At 32.4% G+C, this 17,637-nt stretch overlaps 2 protein-coding genes across 6 annotated transcripts; both read right to left on the reverse strand.

Moving 5' to 3' along the window:
- Positions 1-2,914: 2,914 nt before the first annotated feature.
- LOC137811245 (heat shock factor protein HSF8) lies at positions 2,915-7,036 on the reverse strand. 2 transcript variants are annotated; one of them, XM_068612910.1, is made up of 2 exons: positions 6,222-6,361; positions 2,915-4,483 (listed from the first exon to the last, which is right to left on the reverse strand). In XM_068612910.1, exons 1-2 carry the CDS (start codon positions 6,261-6,263, stop codon positions 3,248-3,250), a joined length of 1,278 nt encoding a protein of 425 aa, XP_068469011.1. In that variant the 5' UTR covers positions 6,264-6,361; the 3' UTR covers positions 2,915-3,247. The 2 variants fall into 2 exon arrangements, with proteins under 2 accessions (XP_068469011.1, XP_068469009.1); XM_068612908.1 differs by lacking the exon at positions 6,222-6,361 and adding an exon at positions 6,517-7,036 and having other exon boundaries at positions 3,034-4,483.
- Positions 7,037-10,904: 3,868 nt separating this feature from the next.
- LOC137811246 (pentatricopeptide repeat-containing protein At3g22470, mitochondrial-like) lies at positions 10,905-17,251 on the reverse strand. Of its 4 annotated transcripts, none has more exons than XM_068612911.1 (6): positions 14,613-17,251; positions 14,362-14,437; positions 13,447-13,702; positions 11,806-12,001; positions 11,546-11,693; positions 10,905-11,189 (listed from the first exon to the last, which is right to left on the reverse strand). In XM_068612911.1, exons 1-2 carry the CDS (start codon positions 17,052-17,054, stop codon positions 14,384-14,386), a joined length of 2,496 nt encoding a protein of 831 aa, XP_068469012.1. In that variant the 5' UTR covers positions 17,055-17,251; the 3' UTR covers positions 10,905-11,189; positions 11,546-11,693; positions 11,806-12,001; positions 13,447-13,702; positions 14,362-14,383. The 4 variants fall into 4 exon arrangements, with proteins under 4 accessions (XP_068469012.1, XP_068469014.1, XP_068469013.1 ...); XM_068612913.1 differs by having other exon boundaries at positions 10,905-11,194; positions 14,613-17,241; XM_068612912.1 differs by having other exon boundaries at positions 10,905-11,409; positions 14,613-17,241.
- Positions 17,252-17,637: the final 386 nt, after the last annotated feature.

Consider the following 17,637-nt stretch of genomic DNA (forward strand, 5'->3'; position numbering starts at 1 on the left):
TAAGAGAAAAACTCCACTAAATAATACTAAATTGTTCAACATAAATTGGTAATTGATAAAAGATATAGACATGCAATTTTAACATTTTTTTAAATTAAAAAAAAAGTATTATTGCTGGGCACTCTGTGGAACACATGGGGGGTGTTAACTTCATGATATTCATCCCAATCAATGCAAACTCCTAAGTCAATGGAATAATACAATAATAATACGCATCTTTACATAAACATACATTGCATAAAATAATATATTGTCAATGTAGCCGACATGCATTTTATACTTATCGAATCGAAACTAAGTTTTACATTAACATGCAAAGAAACTAAAATCTTTCATTATTTGATGATTCAATTAATACATAGAAAAATAATTATTGTAGTAATGATAATGTAAATTTTTTATGATACATTAATAATATTAATTTTCTACAAAAAATTCTCAAGCATTACTAAGAAAATTTGGAATTTGATATCTCAAATACCATAAAAAAAGGAGAAAAAAAAATATAAAAGTACGGAGATGAAAAACAAAAGAGCAACTATCTAAAGCTTAAATTCAATAAAATTGTATTAGGATTTAACTCATCATACTAGAGGAAATCTAGTATATTGTCAACATTAGATTGATCATATATGATTCTTACCTCTATTTTTATTTATCTAAATATGAGAAACTTTAAAAATTATATTATAACTCCAAATACAATAGATTATGAAGGACTTGACACACTGCAACTCGAGTCACACTCAATTTATATATCTCACAAAAATTATTATCCATAATGATCTCAATAGTTGTCAACAACTAATTCTACATATTGTTCCAATATAAATAAAAAAATTACTAGTATACCACTACAAGAAAAACATGAAATAGAAACCAATTTCTAGAAACCAAAATAATTAGTTGCAATAGTAACTAAATTAGAGACCATTTTATAAACTAAAAAGAAATTTGGTTTCTAAATTAGTTTCTATTATTTTCTATTATTGTTAAATAGTTTCTAAATTGGTATCTAATTAGCAACCAAGGTTTTAGAGACTAAATTTAGAAACTAAATAATTGGTATCTAAAACCTTAGTTGCTAATCAGATACCAATTTAGAAACTATTTAACAATAATAGAAAATAATATAAACTAATTTAGAAACTAATTTTTTTAGTTTCTAAAATGGTCTCTATTTTAGTTTCTATTGTAACTAATTATTTTGATCTTAAAAAATTGGTCTTTATTTCGTGATTTTCTTGTAGTGTACTTTTTCTTCTTCCAAAGATGTCTCTACATAGAAAAATAATTATTGTAGTAATGATAATGTAATTTTTTTATGATACATTAATAATATTAATTTTCTACAAACATTCTCAACATTACTAAGAAAATTTGAAATCCTAACTAGATTGATATCTCAAATACCATAAAAAAAGAAGAAGATATAAAAGTACGGGATGAAAAAACAAAAGAGCAACTATCTAAAGCTTAAATTCAATAAAATTGTATTTATTCAAATAAAGATTAATCCTAACAGGAGGATGTAACTCATCATACTAGAGGAAGTCTAATATATTGTCAACATTAGATTAGTCATACATGATTCTTATCTCTGCTTTTTTTTTTATCTAAATATGAAAAACTTTAACAATATATTATAACTCCACACATTTAATCTAACAATCTTTAATGTACTAAGGAACAAAAACATATAGGTTATGGAGATTTGACACAAACTCAACACACAATAGTTGTCAACAACACATTCAACATAGTATCCCAATATAAATAGAAAAGTTACTAGTATATTAATTTTTCTTCTTCCAAAAGATATTTCTACCAACATCAACATTGTCCTTGTTTCAACTCCCTACTAACATAAGCCAATCTACCTGTTTAATTCTTTCAAATTTTTTGAACTTAGTCAACTAAATATAGTATATAATTAGAAAGATATCATCCCTACCCATCTCATACTTGATCAATCTTTAATTTGAGAAAGTCTCAAATGAAGTTAGAAATCTCTTTTAAAGCTTGTATTTAATTTTAGCCTCAAGGGTACCTATGAATATACAATAATAATACCTTAACAGTTACAAAGTTGATTGAAAATTTATATATATATTACAGCAGAAAAAAAATCAATAATTCATCTTATTTTTACTATTCTTCTAATTCTACTTTTATTAAATATGATTAAATTAATTAATTGTAATACACATATTAGGATGACACATATAATCATATATTTAATAGGAACATATCAAGAAAATAAATAGTTACATTTATTGAAATTGTAAAGTGTTTATATTAAAGACCAACTTTTTTTTTCAAAGCATGGCTTATAAAAGTGACTTATAAAAGTGCATCAGGGAGTATTTCATATTGCTTACGAGATTAAAAAAAGTACTACAGTACATGTAATCTCGATAAAAAATATTTACAATTCTTCATACACTACATTCTTGAATAGAACATGTTCGCGTAATCGTAATAGTTGATAACAAAAAAGTTTAAAAGATTCTAATAGGAAAAAAAGAGAGTAAAATATACTCATTCAATGTTAAAATTATTTATCATGTTAAACAATAAACATGCATAATTCTTCTTACACAATATAATTGGTTAGAATGAAAAGAAAGGGAAGAGGGAGCAACCACTTATGTCTTTCAATTTCATTCCTTCTATTTTCCATCAGTTGAAACAACCATGGAGAGGACCAAATAAGAATCACCTAGAAACAAACGGCCGGCAGCTTAATATCGTACCACTGCTGTCAGCCACCGTACATTTTTCAGACACATCGAGTAATCATTATCAACGTCTTTTCTTTTTCCCATTTTCCTCCTCGCCAAAGAAACGAGGAAAATGGAGAAAGAACTGCAATCTAATTCACATATAAGTCAACTTCATAGATTTCCTATAACATTGGAAAAACTGATCAGATAACCACAAACACTCCCCAAGTAGTCCACGACAAGGCCACAAGTTCGTAACTTGTTTTCAACCCAAGTCAAATGAAAAATCAATGTAAAAGCACATATGTAATACAAGACTTTGTATGTCTATATCAACGAGATAGTTAGATTTTGCCTTAAATGCACGACAGACTAAATCCATAGACGACCAAACGAAAAACATTGTCTTTCAGTGACCAAGTGGGAGTGAAATTATATATAATATAGACATCACTACAGTCGTGTATAGTTTGTGTCAGGCCTTGGACAAAATGAAAGATTAATATAAATTTCATACATGATCATACTCGTTTTGTATCAGAAGAAAGAAGACCCATCTGCTCTGTAAGGTGATCCATACGTTGAGTTTTGTTCCATCCATTTTCCGTTGGCTGGACCTCATTCCCGTTGGATACATCGGCAATACTGGTCTCGATATCCTCTGGAACTGGTGTTTGCAAAATTTCATCCCAAATAGAAGGATTTCCTAACAAATCATCAATGTTATCAGGTGAAATGACTTCAAAATCAATGGGAAATGACCCAGCAGCGCCCAATGAAGGATCCATATATCCCTCATCCGTCTCAGTTGCCATATAATTTTCTTCGGGAATATCAAGAATATTTCCTGTCACCATCTGTGTTATTGGAGGAAGATCAGGGATCACCACATCTGCTCGAGAAACAGGGATAGAAGGCGCAACATATCCTCCATCCATTGTAACATTTTCAGAAGCTACTGCTTGTGGTACAGATGAAATTTCAGGTTTAACAGTTGGGCGGACATGCCCTTGGGTCCCAGTAGCAGCTGGAACGTGTGAAGACTGCACCGAAGCTGGAGATACCTCCTTAAGAGTAACTCCAGAAGTCCAGCCTGAAGAGCCACTACTGTCCATTCCACTGGAAGATGATGAAGCATCACCAATCATGTAGTCATCGGGGTTTTTATTAAAAGATTCTACATGAGAAGTATCCCATTTCATGATTTGCTTGAGAATGGCTTTTGCAGCTTCATTCACCAGAGGTTGATATTTAACAATTCGTCCATCTGGATTAGCAGCACACTCTGTTTCTGCATTACCTTCCCGCTTAAGCCTACGCTTTTTGTTGACTTCAGTTATGCGCTTATTGCTCTCATTTTGTTGTTGTACAAACTGAGCAAAGAATCCAGGGCTCTGGACAGCTTTTGCAAGGAATGACATCATTTGCTGCTGTCTTTGCTCCATTCCCTGAAGACGCTGAACCATTGTTTGCAACTGGTTATCAGTGGTCTGTTGCTGCTGCCTCAATCTCACAAGCTCTTGCATGAGCACATTCTTATCTCTTTGAAGCCTCTCAACCTCTTCCTCAAGCCCAAACTTTCCCACTTCAACACATGCCCCTACTGATGAACTCTGTCCATGGGGTTGCTGAGCCTGTTGATGATTTTGACCATGGGCAGGTTTTCGTCGTGTTATATTCCTAAGCAAGTGCTTTTGACCCCTCAAAAAACCCTCATTTGCAAATTCCCAACGATCTGGATCGACCTTCCTGAAACCCTGCATAATGATAATGAATTGATTGTTAGTGAGGGAAAAAGACAGGACAGACGTTGACACACTCAGAAACAGCACAGAACTTGATTGTTATATAAAACAGTAAAGTATGCATAGCTAAACCTAAAAAATAGATTTAGATGATAAACAAAGTTCAACAACAATATAGCACAAGAATGCAAGAAAGCCTAACTATGAAAAAAAAAAATCTAACTTCAATTAAACGTTGTGCACCTGGAACCAACGTTTAAATGAAAGCTGAAATGTTATGCACTAAACTCTCAACCCAGGTTCAGAGAGGGGATAATCTAGACGTAGATGTTTACCAAACCCACAAGGGATATACATATAGACCACTTTTACAACCAAAAAAGTCTGCCACTTATTTACTCAATTAGGCTGGGGACAGTCTTGAGTATACATCTTATTTTCACTAGTTATTAGTTAACTCATTTAAGGTCAATTCATTTCTGCAATAAGAAGCAATGGAACTCATGTCTCAACAACTTCAGCCTTTTCAAGAATTCTGCAGGAATTAAATATGACATAGCTAATCAAATCCCCACCAAAATAAATAAATTATTTATGTGAAACTGATCTGGAATCTGAAGAAAGGAACTAAACTAATAAATGAAATTCAAATTCCTCTTCCAACAGAATTCAGAAAATCTGAAGTAGTGGCAATAACAAAATACACAGGCAGGTAGGTAGCTTTCTATGTTAACGGGAAGACTAAAAGAACTTACTGCAACCCTGATTCAGGCCTCAATAGCTTTTTGATAATATAAATTATGCTTAACTCAGCAAGAGACTACATATGTATTATCCTCCTATTATAAGAAAATTGCTAGTAGTTTAAAAGTAATATGCTTGTTCATACACACAGAGGCACTAAAATGAAATGAAATATCCACAATATAACCAAATATCAAAATTAACAAAAGAATATCTGCATATTCTTGTATACTCAACTTTTTCTATGATAATAAGCCTCACAAAAGAGTAAGAGTAAGACATAATTTTTTAATAGTTCATAGCATACTTTAAGTTGATTTTTCTGAAGTTTGATTTTTTTTTAAATAATAATCACATGGAAGTATTGACTTAAGTATCCAAGTCTTATTATAGTGTCAACTCAAGTGTCTGAGCACACAATTTTTTTTTTAATTGGACACCTATTGAAGAGTGTTTAACACGTCGAGAAACTGCAACTTTTCAATCAAGAGATGTATTTGTGCTTCATAAGTTCATATGAATACAACATCTTCATACTATCCGAAACACACAGACCTACCTCTATGACAACTGATAAAATCCACAACATAGTTGCAAAGTTTGCACACTCTTCCTAAATGCAATCAGTTATCAAACAGGCCTGCCTTGTTGTTTACAAATCCTAATCCTCTGGTCATCTTTATGATTCTTCCTATAAAAATTGAATTGATAACAACACTACCAAGTATCAAAAGTTTCTGCTTCACAAAAATTAATCAAGTATCTATAAAGAAACATAAACACAGCCTCTGGAAACAAAGGGCTAATGTAATTGTACAAAAAAAAAACCAGCAAACCATAGAACGATCTGTGGATATCATCATAACTTTATAGCAAGAATCTTTCCACAGACCCCCAATTCCTCTTCACAACAATTCGTTAGGTGACAGGTCTATCCTTCACACAATATGTGAAACCTGATATACAACTCATCACTAAACTACCAATAACAAAGTAACTGATTAACCTCAGAACAGCTTTGTTGGTTTATTTTCATCTTCCGCTTCATCTATTTACTGAAACAAGGAGGACAAGATCTCAAAACTGCTGTCATTATTTTCATAAAAAGAAACAAAATCACAAATCCTTATCCCACCACAGCACTCCTCCATATATTATATGGCAAACAAACATTTAGAAACATCAAACTTATGAATCATAATAATAAACAACACAGCATCATAGAAAGCAATCAGCCACTATTAGCAGAGTGGAGTGAAGAAAGCGAAATGGAGAAAAAAAGAGAGGGAGAAGAAACACACATAAGTGTTTAACTGTCTAACGAAGCTGGAGAAGTTGTTGTGTTTGAAGTACTTGGGCAAAAGGTCTCTGGCGAATTCGGGTGGGTCCCACACGATGAAGCTGTTGTTGGTGGCGCTCCACGACACGATCGCGTCGGTGGAAGGGTCTTCCACCATGTCGTAAGTCTTGCTCAAAAACGGCGGCGGCGCGTTGGCGTTCGGAATCGGCGCCGCCGGAGCGGACCCACCGCTATCCATGTCGGGAAATTGAATTTAAGTAACAAAAAAAAGGGGGAAAAGAGGATAATTAGGGAAATATGCGTGGCATTGTTGGAAAAAAAGAAACCCTAAGTTGTTGGAGAAGAAAGAGGAATTGAATTAATTAGATTTGAGAATGAGAAGGAAAGAAAAAGGAATGGGTTTGAAGAGGAATAGTAAATGGATTGAATTAAGGACTTTGTGCCCTCCAATTACTCATTCTGTATCCTCCCAACATACCTACATCATATTTATACATTCAAATGTTTCGTGCCCATGCTACACAAATAATACCAATGCCTTTTTAATATATTATTATTATTATTACTATTATTTTAAGTAGCTTTTACCAAATGAAAATGTAGGAACCTTTGTATTGTATGTAATTTAGTAATGTTAAACATAACTGTCCTTGGTACTTTAAGTAATACTTTAAGTAAAGATAGATGAATTAATTAGATAGAAAGATGTTAAAAGAATGATAATTTCAAGAATAATACGAAAAAGCATGCAAATCGTCAATTCCTTTTTGTTTGTGAAATGGTTAAAGAAAACTGAATAATAGATATAAAGCATTAATATACCTAGTCTAAAATATCCTTATTTAATATAATATGTGAATGCAAGATTTTATATAGTCTTCGTAAACAAATTATAAAAAAAGTTGTAAGGGATGAATTTCTCATAAAGATAAATTTATTTATTTTAAATAGGGTTGTAAGTAAAATAAAAAATTAATAAAACTCAAAATTTGTAAACGAGTTTGGAATAGAAGAATGTGAAAGCAAGGACAACTTTGAAACTAATGGGTGCTAAACAAAGAAAGTATTTATTATTATTTTTCCAAGATATAAAATGTACTTACTATTATATTTAATAATAATATAAATACTCTTACTCATTTTCCAAGTGAATTGTTGGCTTGGAGAATGTATATAAAGCAACATGTTATGGATTCAAAAAATATCTCTCCACAAGATCTTCCTACACCATAAAGTATTATGTACAAAAATGTAATTAACATATTAAGACACTCACATGCATATACACCCAACAAAGTACACAAACAATATTGTTGTAGAGAGTAACTTGATTCAAGGATCCCACAAAAACTAATTGTCAACCATCAATGAGAAATGATGGATTCTTGTTTTTCAACTCTTCTTTCTCTTTAATGATGATGGGTGATAATTATGACACACATTCTAATATATCTCTTGTAATAAATAAATATAGAGTAAAAGGGAAATGAATTACGAAATCATTTTTTTTAAATGATTAATTTTAAAATTTTTAAAACAAGTTTTATTAGAATTTGAGATGTAGTATTAAGAATGTTTTAAATTCTAAGAAAACAAAAATGTAATGAAAAATATATCAATTATAAAGATATTTTAAAAGAGAAAAACACAAATATTTGTTCACTCTATTATAATATATATTCAATTATCTAATCAATCTACTTAAACAAATTCATCATATTTTAAAATTTATAAAAATGTTTAAAAAAACAAAAAATACAAAGAAATCTTGACCCGAACAAGATCTTTTGGCACTTGTAGCTCAAGATGAGAAGAAAATATACAAAGTTGATCATAATGTAATTTGTTCAATTGATGATCTTAAATTGGTTAAATAAAATAACTTCAAGAAATGTTTTTTTTAATTTGTAAAACTTATCTCAATGTTTAGAAATTATTTCAACTAATTTTTCAAATAGATTGTACATAGATTGATTAAGATAACTCTAACATAAAATTATTGGTTTTAATAGATTAAAATTTGTTTGAATCCATAAGATAATAATGTCTTGGCTACAAGTTTTTAATCCATTAAAACATATTTTTGATCAAATAAAGTAATTTCTGTTTGATAAAAGTTCATCAAACTCCAATTTATTATATTAAGTATCATAAAACAAAATATAGAACGTGTAGATTTTTTTTGTCACAACATTATATCATGACAAATACAAGTGATTCTTCTAACAAATAAATGCATAACATCTTGTATACATATCTTCATTTGATAAAGTAACACTTGAAGATACCATACTATAGAGATACGTAGTTTTAAACATTTCATGGTTTAACTTGAATATTATAGATGCTTATTCTATATTGTAGATAGTGTCTCTTTTGTTCTACATGCAAGAGGATCTTGCAAAGACATGCCAACATCAAATATCTTTTGAAGAATGCACTACTCATTCACGCGAACAAATTTTTTGAAAAAGTGGAATGTCAGCTCTGCGAAGCCTTGTACAGTTTCGTGCTTTACTCCAGTTTGGATAAGAGTTAACCTAGGTCCTCATAATGTTGCTTGAAAAAGAGATATGCAATTAACGTCAAATGAAAAACATCTAATGCATCTCTATGTTTGAACTTGGACAAATGCAATATGAAGAAGAAAATTTATATGAAGACGTTAGAAAATAATTATCAACGACTCTTTCTTCAAATCCGATACCCTTGAAGAAGAAATGTTGGCAACGATAACATTTTTAAATTTTTTTGCAATATTTAAGCGATCATTGTGCCCTAGTTGTGAGAAAGAACACTATTTATGTTCTTTAACTAATTTAGAATAATGAACTTCATTTGTATTCGTCTAAGGACATTACTCCTCTTTTAGTGAATGAACTTGTGATATTTTATATCACTTTCTTTGTAAACAGTTATTTAACCAGGAGTGAATGTGATCTAAAGAATGTTCATTCTTAATTAGGAGTGTTTGTGATCCATAGAATGATCATTCTTAATTAGGAGTGACTATGATACAAAGAATGATCATTCTTAGTTAGGAGTGACTATGATCCAAAAAATATCTAGCCTTAGCAAAGAGTAACAATGTTCCAAAGAAAACTTATTCTTAGGCAGGAATAACTGCATTCCAAATAATATTCGATCTTAGTTATAAGTGATTGCATTCTAAATAATACTCAGTCTTAATCAAAAATTGTTATTTTTTAAATAATATCAATCTTATTCAAAAAGAGGTTGCATTCTAAATAATACTTAGTTTTATATGAGAGTGACTGAGGCTCAAAGAATATTCATCTTGTACTTTGTAACAATAGTTTGACAAAGAATATTCATCTTGTACTTTGTAACAATAGTTTGACAATAAAACTTGATATGTAAGAAAATATATAATCTAATTTTACAAATAAACTAATATAGTATTTACTTAAATCTCTTTTAGTTGCAACCGATTAAATGATAATTATTTTTAAACGAGATTTAGGAAAACTTTTAACAATACGTGTATCACGTTAAAATTGCGTTTAACCATCTTCTAATACATTAATCTTACAAAAACCTCTTCCCAATGCATTTGTCAAGTTACAAGATTGTCTAAGTAGTGATTCTACAAAAATATTTAAAAATCTTAAAGACACGATTTAACTTCCAATTCTTATATATTTTTTCTATTTCACAACTTTTTAGTGATTTTAATCCATTAAAATGTTGTTTTCAATTAATTAAAACAAGGACACCTTTAGACTTTAAAATGTTTAAATGGTTTTAATTCATAATTTAATATTTTTAATCAATTAAAATGTTTTTTCTTACGAGCATAACAAGTCTAAAAACATTTTAAAGGATTAAAACACCTTTAATATACTAAAACATAATTTAACATTACTGAAACGCTTTCAAATGAATTATCTACTTAACCAAAACAAGATCAAGAATAAAAAAACCATTTACAATCCAATTAAACCTCAAATTACATGATATCTCACTTTCAACACTTAAATCTGTATCAATATAGCAGATTGTGGTTACAATCATTAAATTTTCAAATTCGGAAGCATAAAATATTTAAACTTCAAGCTTTCTCACACTTATATTCCTTTTGCTGGTATAAGCATCTGAAAATCTTTATTGATACGCTTTTATTTACTCGATTGTACTTAACGGGCCAGCAAGATCATTGCAAACTCTCTTCTCTCTCTCCCCCCTCACTTGAATCAGATGCCTGAATTCTGGTCTCATTATGTAATATGGAACATAACAACATTAGACTCTTATTAGGGTTTTAGATATAATGTTACTTGCACCTAACTGAAATTAACAACATCAATACGTTTCTTTCAACTTCTCTGTCCCAACCATATTCCTACCAGCTAAAAAGGGTTAATCAAATTAAGTTTTGTAAATTCACTATTAGTGTTAATTTCATTATATACATTTAAATAATATAACCGTTCTAGTACCCATTCGAAAAAAATATACAGGTACTGGAATAATTTCATGTTCATACATATATACACCTCTGAACATATTTCATTCAAAAAAAAAATTGTCCTTAAGAAAAGGGAGAAACATATATGTGTGTGTATACGGCAACTCTGGAGAACAATAATTTGGGATTCAGCAAATATCTCCTTCCACTAACCACATTTGCCTTAGTTTATCCTCGAAAACCATCTGCACTTGTGATGTTGCAAAGAAAGGAAGGTAAGTAGGTAACAATAGAATTCTGAATAAATTTTTTCCTTTTGTTTTTTTCATTGATATAGAATTTTTATTCAGGAATCATCACTTGTTTGTTCTTTCTTTAGTATTTTTTTAAGAAGATTAACACCGAGGGTTGAGAAAACTGGAAGGTCCACTTCTGTAGTAGATATTAAAATAGAGCTCCCCGCAGCTGTATCACAGGCTTACAAAATTCATAATCTCAATCAATCCATAGACTCCATTAATTCAGTAACTCAACAATGATCATTTCATTCCAACATGTAGTTTCATGTAATTGTAAGAAACAAACAGAAAACTTTACTCACCTTTGCATTAAATTGACGACAATTAGGACATGCCAAGCCATGCTGTGGTAAAAGCTCAGCCTGTAAACGTTCTACCGCCTGGCGATGATTTTTGCGCCCTTGCCAGGACTCAACCATTTCTCGTGGGAACAGCTCACATGAACGGTCCCTTGAAAGAAGGAAAAAGTGAGTTCATGAAGAATTCTGTAATTTGAATCTTGGCAGATGCAAATCATGCAAAAGAATTTTGACTGTGCTTTTACTTTTAAGAAGTCAAATACCTGGAATGTCCATACGGATCTGATGGATCAATTGCTTTGTTGCAGCGGTAACAGATACCACATTTCATTTTGTTACAACCTTCAGTTCGACAAATTGCCATGTCACAAGAAGGGCGTAGCTTGGAACCACAATGAATTTCTTTCATACTGAGCATTTCATTAATCTTTTCACATTCCCTACGCTTTCGATCTTCCTCTAAATAAGATAAATTTTGACGGTTCTATAGTAAGACAAAAAGCAAAAAACTGGAAGCCTTTTTTGTTTAAAAATTTACAGCCAAAAATCAAGAAAAAGGATAACAGAATAGAAAGATACATTTCACAGTACATGCCTTTTGAACATCAAGAGCAATAGAAACTAGCAACATACCAGACTCACATCAAGACAAATAAATGACCAAGAAACTACAATCCGATGCTAGAGATTCCCAACACAAGTTCATATCATTGCATCGCCCTAGAGGCGACTGCACTATAAGCCATTTCACTCAACCTTTGTGCTGAGCCCCTCAATAGATAGCCTTCTCAAAGTTATTACCAACCAACTTTGATACCACTGATAAAAACCTTAGGAGAGAACTGCATCAAAAGGTAGTTGTTGTTGTTGAAGAGGCAAGGCCTAATTAACCCCCCGCATTAGGAGACTCAGGTCTCGCACATTTAAATTGGATCCTAACACAACAATAATTAGGAGAGACCAAGGAACAGTGAGAGTGAACTGGGTTGAAGCAACAGACTAATAAGTCAGCGATGGAGCCAGATAACAGAGCTAGGCTAGATAGATGTATATGAGCAAGGCAGAACAAATAACAGGCTAGGGCAGAAAGAAGTAATGAGAAAAGTGGTCAGATTATTAGGGTGGGCAAGTTTCCGAGTCCCCCCCCCCCCCCAAAAAAAAAAAACCCCATAAAACAACACTGATTTTAGGGGCAGAACGATCTGCAACAACTGAGAGTAATAGTGCCAGGATCTGATACAAATGGTTGCAATTTTTGCTGAGAAAAGCATCTCTCCAGCAATGATTGTCAGGAGCAAGGTGACTGAGGTTACAGGAACAGATGGGGACACAACAACACAATAGCACTATTAACAGCTATGCCTACTGGTTAAGTATTTTGCCTATGATAGTAACTGTTGATTGCTCCCACCATGGGATTTGTAATTGGCCAATTTGATTACAGCTTCTCCATTATATTTGTATCTCTTACCTATGATTTTGAATGTAATTCATTTGATATTGTCCGCCACATTTGATAATAAAAGCTCTATAAATAATCACAGATGGTTTTGTATCACCCTCATTTTCAATCAATCTCCCTTACTAGTTTTCTCTATCTTTCCCTTTTCTGTTGCGATCTAGCAGATGAAAAAAAAGGATAAAGACTAAGCTAGTAATTAAGAAATTAAGAATTCAAAAGAACCAACGAATGGGTGGCACTATGGTTAAGAAATTAAGTATGATACTTACTCTTACTCCACCCAATAACTTCTTATTGACATTGACTTTCATCAATCTAACAACAGATGAATAGTTCTCATAAGCAGATCAAGTTTTAAAATCTCATCATCATTCGACTACATTATAATGTATATAGTATACCAGTAAAATATAAGTAAATGGTGGTTATAAGAGTATATTACCTATGCATTCACCAAACATTTTGGGCATAGAGTATGCTGGTCTTCATCCTCTATACATGGGGTTTCACATCTTGGACAACAAACAACATCAGATATTCATGCAAGTGTTTTTTCCAACACCTGCACTCCCAGCGCTCATAATCTTTGTCATCTAGCAAGTGTTTTAAAAGGCAAGGTGGAATCATGACTGTACATTTGCTTCAGGACATTGAAGATTACAAACAGTCCCTTCCTTTACGTGTATATGGGCAAAGGTCTGCAAGCATTTGAGGCAAAAAAAAATGCTTACATTGGATAAACTCAAAACCTGATAGATAAAGTGGCGGATATAAGAAATATATTCAATATTAACTCTATTTGACCAAACATCGAAAACAGTAGAATCAAGTCATGCGTATAAATGATAAAGCATGTTGGAAAGAAAATGTCTTTAGAAGCCAACACTGCAAAAGATATTGATTTCAATGTAAAGAAGTAGCACTGCATTAGCTTAAGTGGTGATGTGATATAGCATTAGCTTTTCCACATATCAAAATTATAAAGTCTATAAGTTGGGGCAAAAATTATAGAGTAGACCAGGAATGAGATCCATTTTTCCACTTGAGCAAAGAGCCAAAGACTGTAAAGGGATTTAGGTCAAAAGTAATACAAGCCACGAACTTGATTAAGAAGAAAACAAGCCAAACACATTTCATCTAACAAAATGAACCATTTCATATGAGCCTACTACAGCATAAGGTTAGTTAGTCAGATATGTGTATGGTTGGATAATCAGTTTAGAACTTTTAAGTAGAATCAACTTTGGAAACAAAAAAAATGGAAAAATGAGTTTTGTTTGGATGGTAAGACAAATTACTTTTACTCATGAAATCACCAAATAAAACCGATGTATTGATAGGCTGCCACATAACTTACCAAATTTGACTCTCTTTACCAGCTACATGTCTCGTTTGGATCTCAGTGCCAGAAATAAATATTTAATCTTCTTATCCTGTGACACACATGGCAAGCCAAAATGCTGACAATTATACTAGTAGATTAATAGTAATAATTTTAGTACTTCTATTTGAAGTGGATTATCATTATCAATTAACAGAAAAGCTTTTTATAACAGGTCATATGGTAATAAAAATGTCAAATACAAGAAATTATGTCAAAACACATACCAGCTTGATATCATGGGAGCCCTGATACAGCTTCCTAGACTTCGTGAACTGCACATTCATACCTAGAACCTTACGAGTTATATCATCTGGCAAAACACCATTTTCCTTCATTATATCATATAGCTTATGTGCTTGATCTGTGTACCCATGTCTATGGTACCAAGCAATGAGGACAGTGTAAGTTGCAACATTGGGAATAACTGAATCTCTGTTCATTTCATCGAACAGCCTGGTTGCCAAATCTATTCGGTTTGACTTGCAAAATCCATCAATCATGCAAGTATAAGTAAATACATCTGGCAAAACACCCTTTTCCTTCATTATATCATATAGCTTATGTGCTTCATCGATGTATCCATGTTTATGGTACCAAGCAATGAGGACAGTGTAAGTTGCAACATCAGGAATAACTGAATCTCTGTTCATTTTATCAAACAGCCAGGTGGCCAAATCTATTCGGTTTGACTTACAAAATCCATCAATCATGCAAGTATAAGTAAATTCATTTGGAAAAATGCCTTCCCTCGACATTTCTCCAAATAATGCCCAGGCCTTTTTCCATTCTCCAATATTACCAAAGCCAGCCATTAAAGTTGTATATGAAATCTGATCTGGACGCAAACCCCTCTCTTTCATTTCCTTAAAAATGCCATATGCTTCATGCATTCTGCTACAATGACTAAATATACTCATAAGAATTGTATATGTGACAGTGTTGAAAGTCTTCCCCAGTTCTGTCATTCTCTTGAATAACTTCAAAGCCCTTTTTATATTTGACTGTTTGGTAAAGCCAGTTATAAGATTTATATAATTAACAGCTACCGGAGGTACATTCCTTTTAAGCATTCTTGGCAGGAGCTCCAATGCTCTTTCTGGATAGCCTTCTTTACAAAGTTCATTGATGATTGCATTATATGAATGTGGGTTGAGGTTAAATCCATGTTCTTCGAAGTTCTCCAACATCGTCAAGGCTGCGTTGAGGTAACCTGCCCTACAAGATACACCAAGAATATAATTGCAAGCGCTAGTATCTGGCCAAATACCATATCGTACCATGGTTTCAAAAACATCCAATGCCGGATCGAAGAGTCCTAGTTTGTAGTATCCCTTAATTAGACTGCCGTAACTAAAAGCAGTAGGAACCAAATTATAGCTGGTCATCTCCTTTAAAAGCTTGATGGCTGAATCAACATCACCTTGCGTGCAAAATCCATCAATTAAAGTTTCATAAACAATCTGATCATATTTGACACTAGAAGCACCCATACTGCGGAATATTTCCACTGCATGCTGTATCAGATTTTTCTTGCACAGACCATGGATGAGGGAGGTGTAGCTAACAATGGATGGTTTTAGCTGGGAGCGTTGCATTTCCTCCAACAAGTCAAAAGATTTTATTAGGTCCCCTTTCTTGCAGAATGTATCAATTAATATGCTGTAGCTGTAAACATCTGGCAATATCCCATACCTCTTCATTTCTACCAAAACTTGCAAAGCCTCACACACGTCACCTCTTTTACAAAACCCATAAATTACAGAATTAAAAGAATGACTATTGAGAAGCTGTTTTTTTGTGTACAAGTTGCGAATTAACATCAGCGCTGCCTCAACACAACCAACTTTACAAAGTCCATGAATATAAGTACTATATGTAACAAAAGTGGGTTTTTCCCCAATCTGAAATATTTTCCCTAGAAACACAGCAGCCCGTCTCATATCTGAATCACACACAACATAACTACAATAAAAGTTCATCATGATTGTATAGGTGTGGATATTTGGCGATGGACCACGGTCCTTCAATTCCTCAAAAAACCATCTAACACACTCCGCTCTATTCGCTTTAACCAAACATTTCAACAAGAAATTGCAGGTCCTTATACTAGGCTCAAGTCCAACATGCTTAGCATTCACAAACACATTTAGAGAATTTTCCAACATAGAGTTGGACGCAAACACTTTTATAAGCACATCAAATACTACGCCGGATCTTTCAACATGGTGGGGTGAATCCAGCAAAACTGAAAACAATTCAAAGGTGTCATAGTTGGCCTCATTACAGAACCCAACAACATCTCTAAGCAAAGCAAACACTTCCAAACGCATCCCCGCCAAAGCAAACGCATGAACGATAATTCTAAAGCAATTGATTGAATGAGAAAATCCATGACTTTCAACCCAACTCCCAAACCTTACTTCCCTAGCCACCCTCCAACTCAGTGATTTGAGCACCCTAGACACTAAAGGAAAATACTCCCTCCTTGTTACGGGAACATGGGGCACAGACCTATCAATCACAAAACTAGCATAAGATTTTGGACTTTCATCAAACATGTGGTCTTCCGTCAGCAGTGCAGAAGAAGCAGAGGAAGAAAATAAACTGAACAAGCCTTGGCGTTGGCGGCGGAGCAAACCACACCCATGAACGCATATTACCGACATCAAGATACACCCATCAATACCCAGTTGGAACAACTAAACAAGCACAAGGCATAGAAGAACATTGATAATATAGAAGAACTGTAGTTGAAACAAAAGAAGAGATACAAAGAGGGTTATCTTAAACAAACAAACAAAATATGTTTTTCTGAAGTTGAACAAATTTGTGTAAAAGGGTGAAAACAGAACTCCCAATGTTTAGGGTTTGAAAAAAATTAAATGTTTGATACTAACAGAATTGTATACAAAATTTTGATGTGATGATTTAAAAAAAATTATATATAATAAAAAGTGAATTTGTAATAAAATTATATAAAAATAATTAAAAAATAATATTGTTAAGTAGATATATAAAAAAAGTTAGATTTTTAAATATCAAGATACTTACAGTTTTACCCTTATGTCATGTATTCCTGTACTTTGTTCTGTCAAACATTATTGGTTTGGACTGTCATTTGTTGACTCCTCACAATTTTTTTTATCACTGCTCTACAAACTTATATTTATTACTTTTACAAGTCAATAATTTAATTCATATTTTAATTAATTTTTTTTTTCGTATATCCAGGGTTGTTATAAGGATGTA

Source organism: Phaseolus vulgaris, chromosome 2 (assembly GCF_000499845.2).
Source record: "Phaseolus vulgaris cultivar G19833 chromosome 2, P. vulgaris v2.0, whole genome shotgun sequence".
Classification (NCBI taxonomy): domain Eukaryota; kingdom Viridiplantae; phylum Streptophyta; class Magnoliopsida; order Fabales; family Fabaceae; genus Phaseolus; species Phaseolus vulgaris.

Coding starts and splice junctions, on each gene's coding strand:
- LOC137811245 (XM_068612908.1), bottom strand. CDS start 6,753: ATGGATAGCGGTGGGTCCGCTCCGGCGGCGCCGATTCCGAACGCCAAC. Junction 4,484..6,516: donor TTAGACAGTTAAACACTTAT/GTGTGTTTCTTC, acceptor ATCATTATGCAG/GGTTTCAGGAAGGTCGATCC.
- LOC137811246 (XM_068612911.1), bottom strand. CDS start 17,054: ATGTCGGTAATATGCGTTCATGGGTGTGGTTTGCTCCGCCGCCAACGC. Junction 14,438..14,612: donor GCTCCCATGATATCAAGCTG/GTATGTGTTTTG, acceptor TGTGTGTCACAG/GATAAGAAGATTAAATATTT.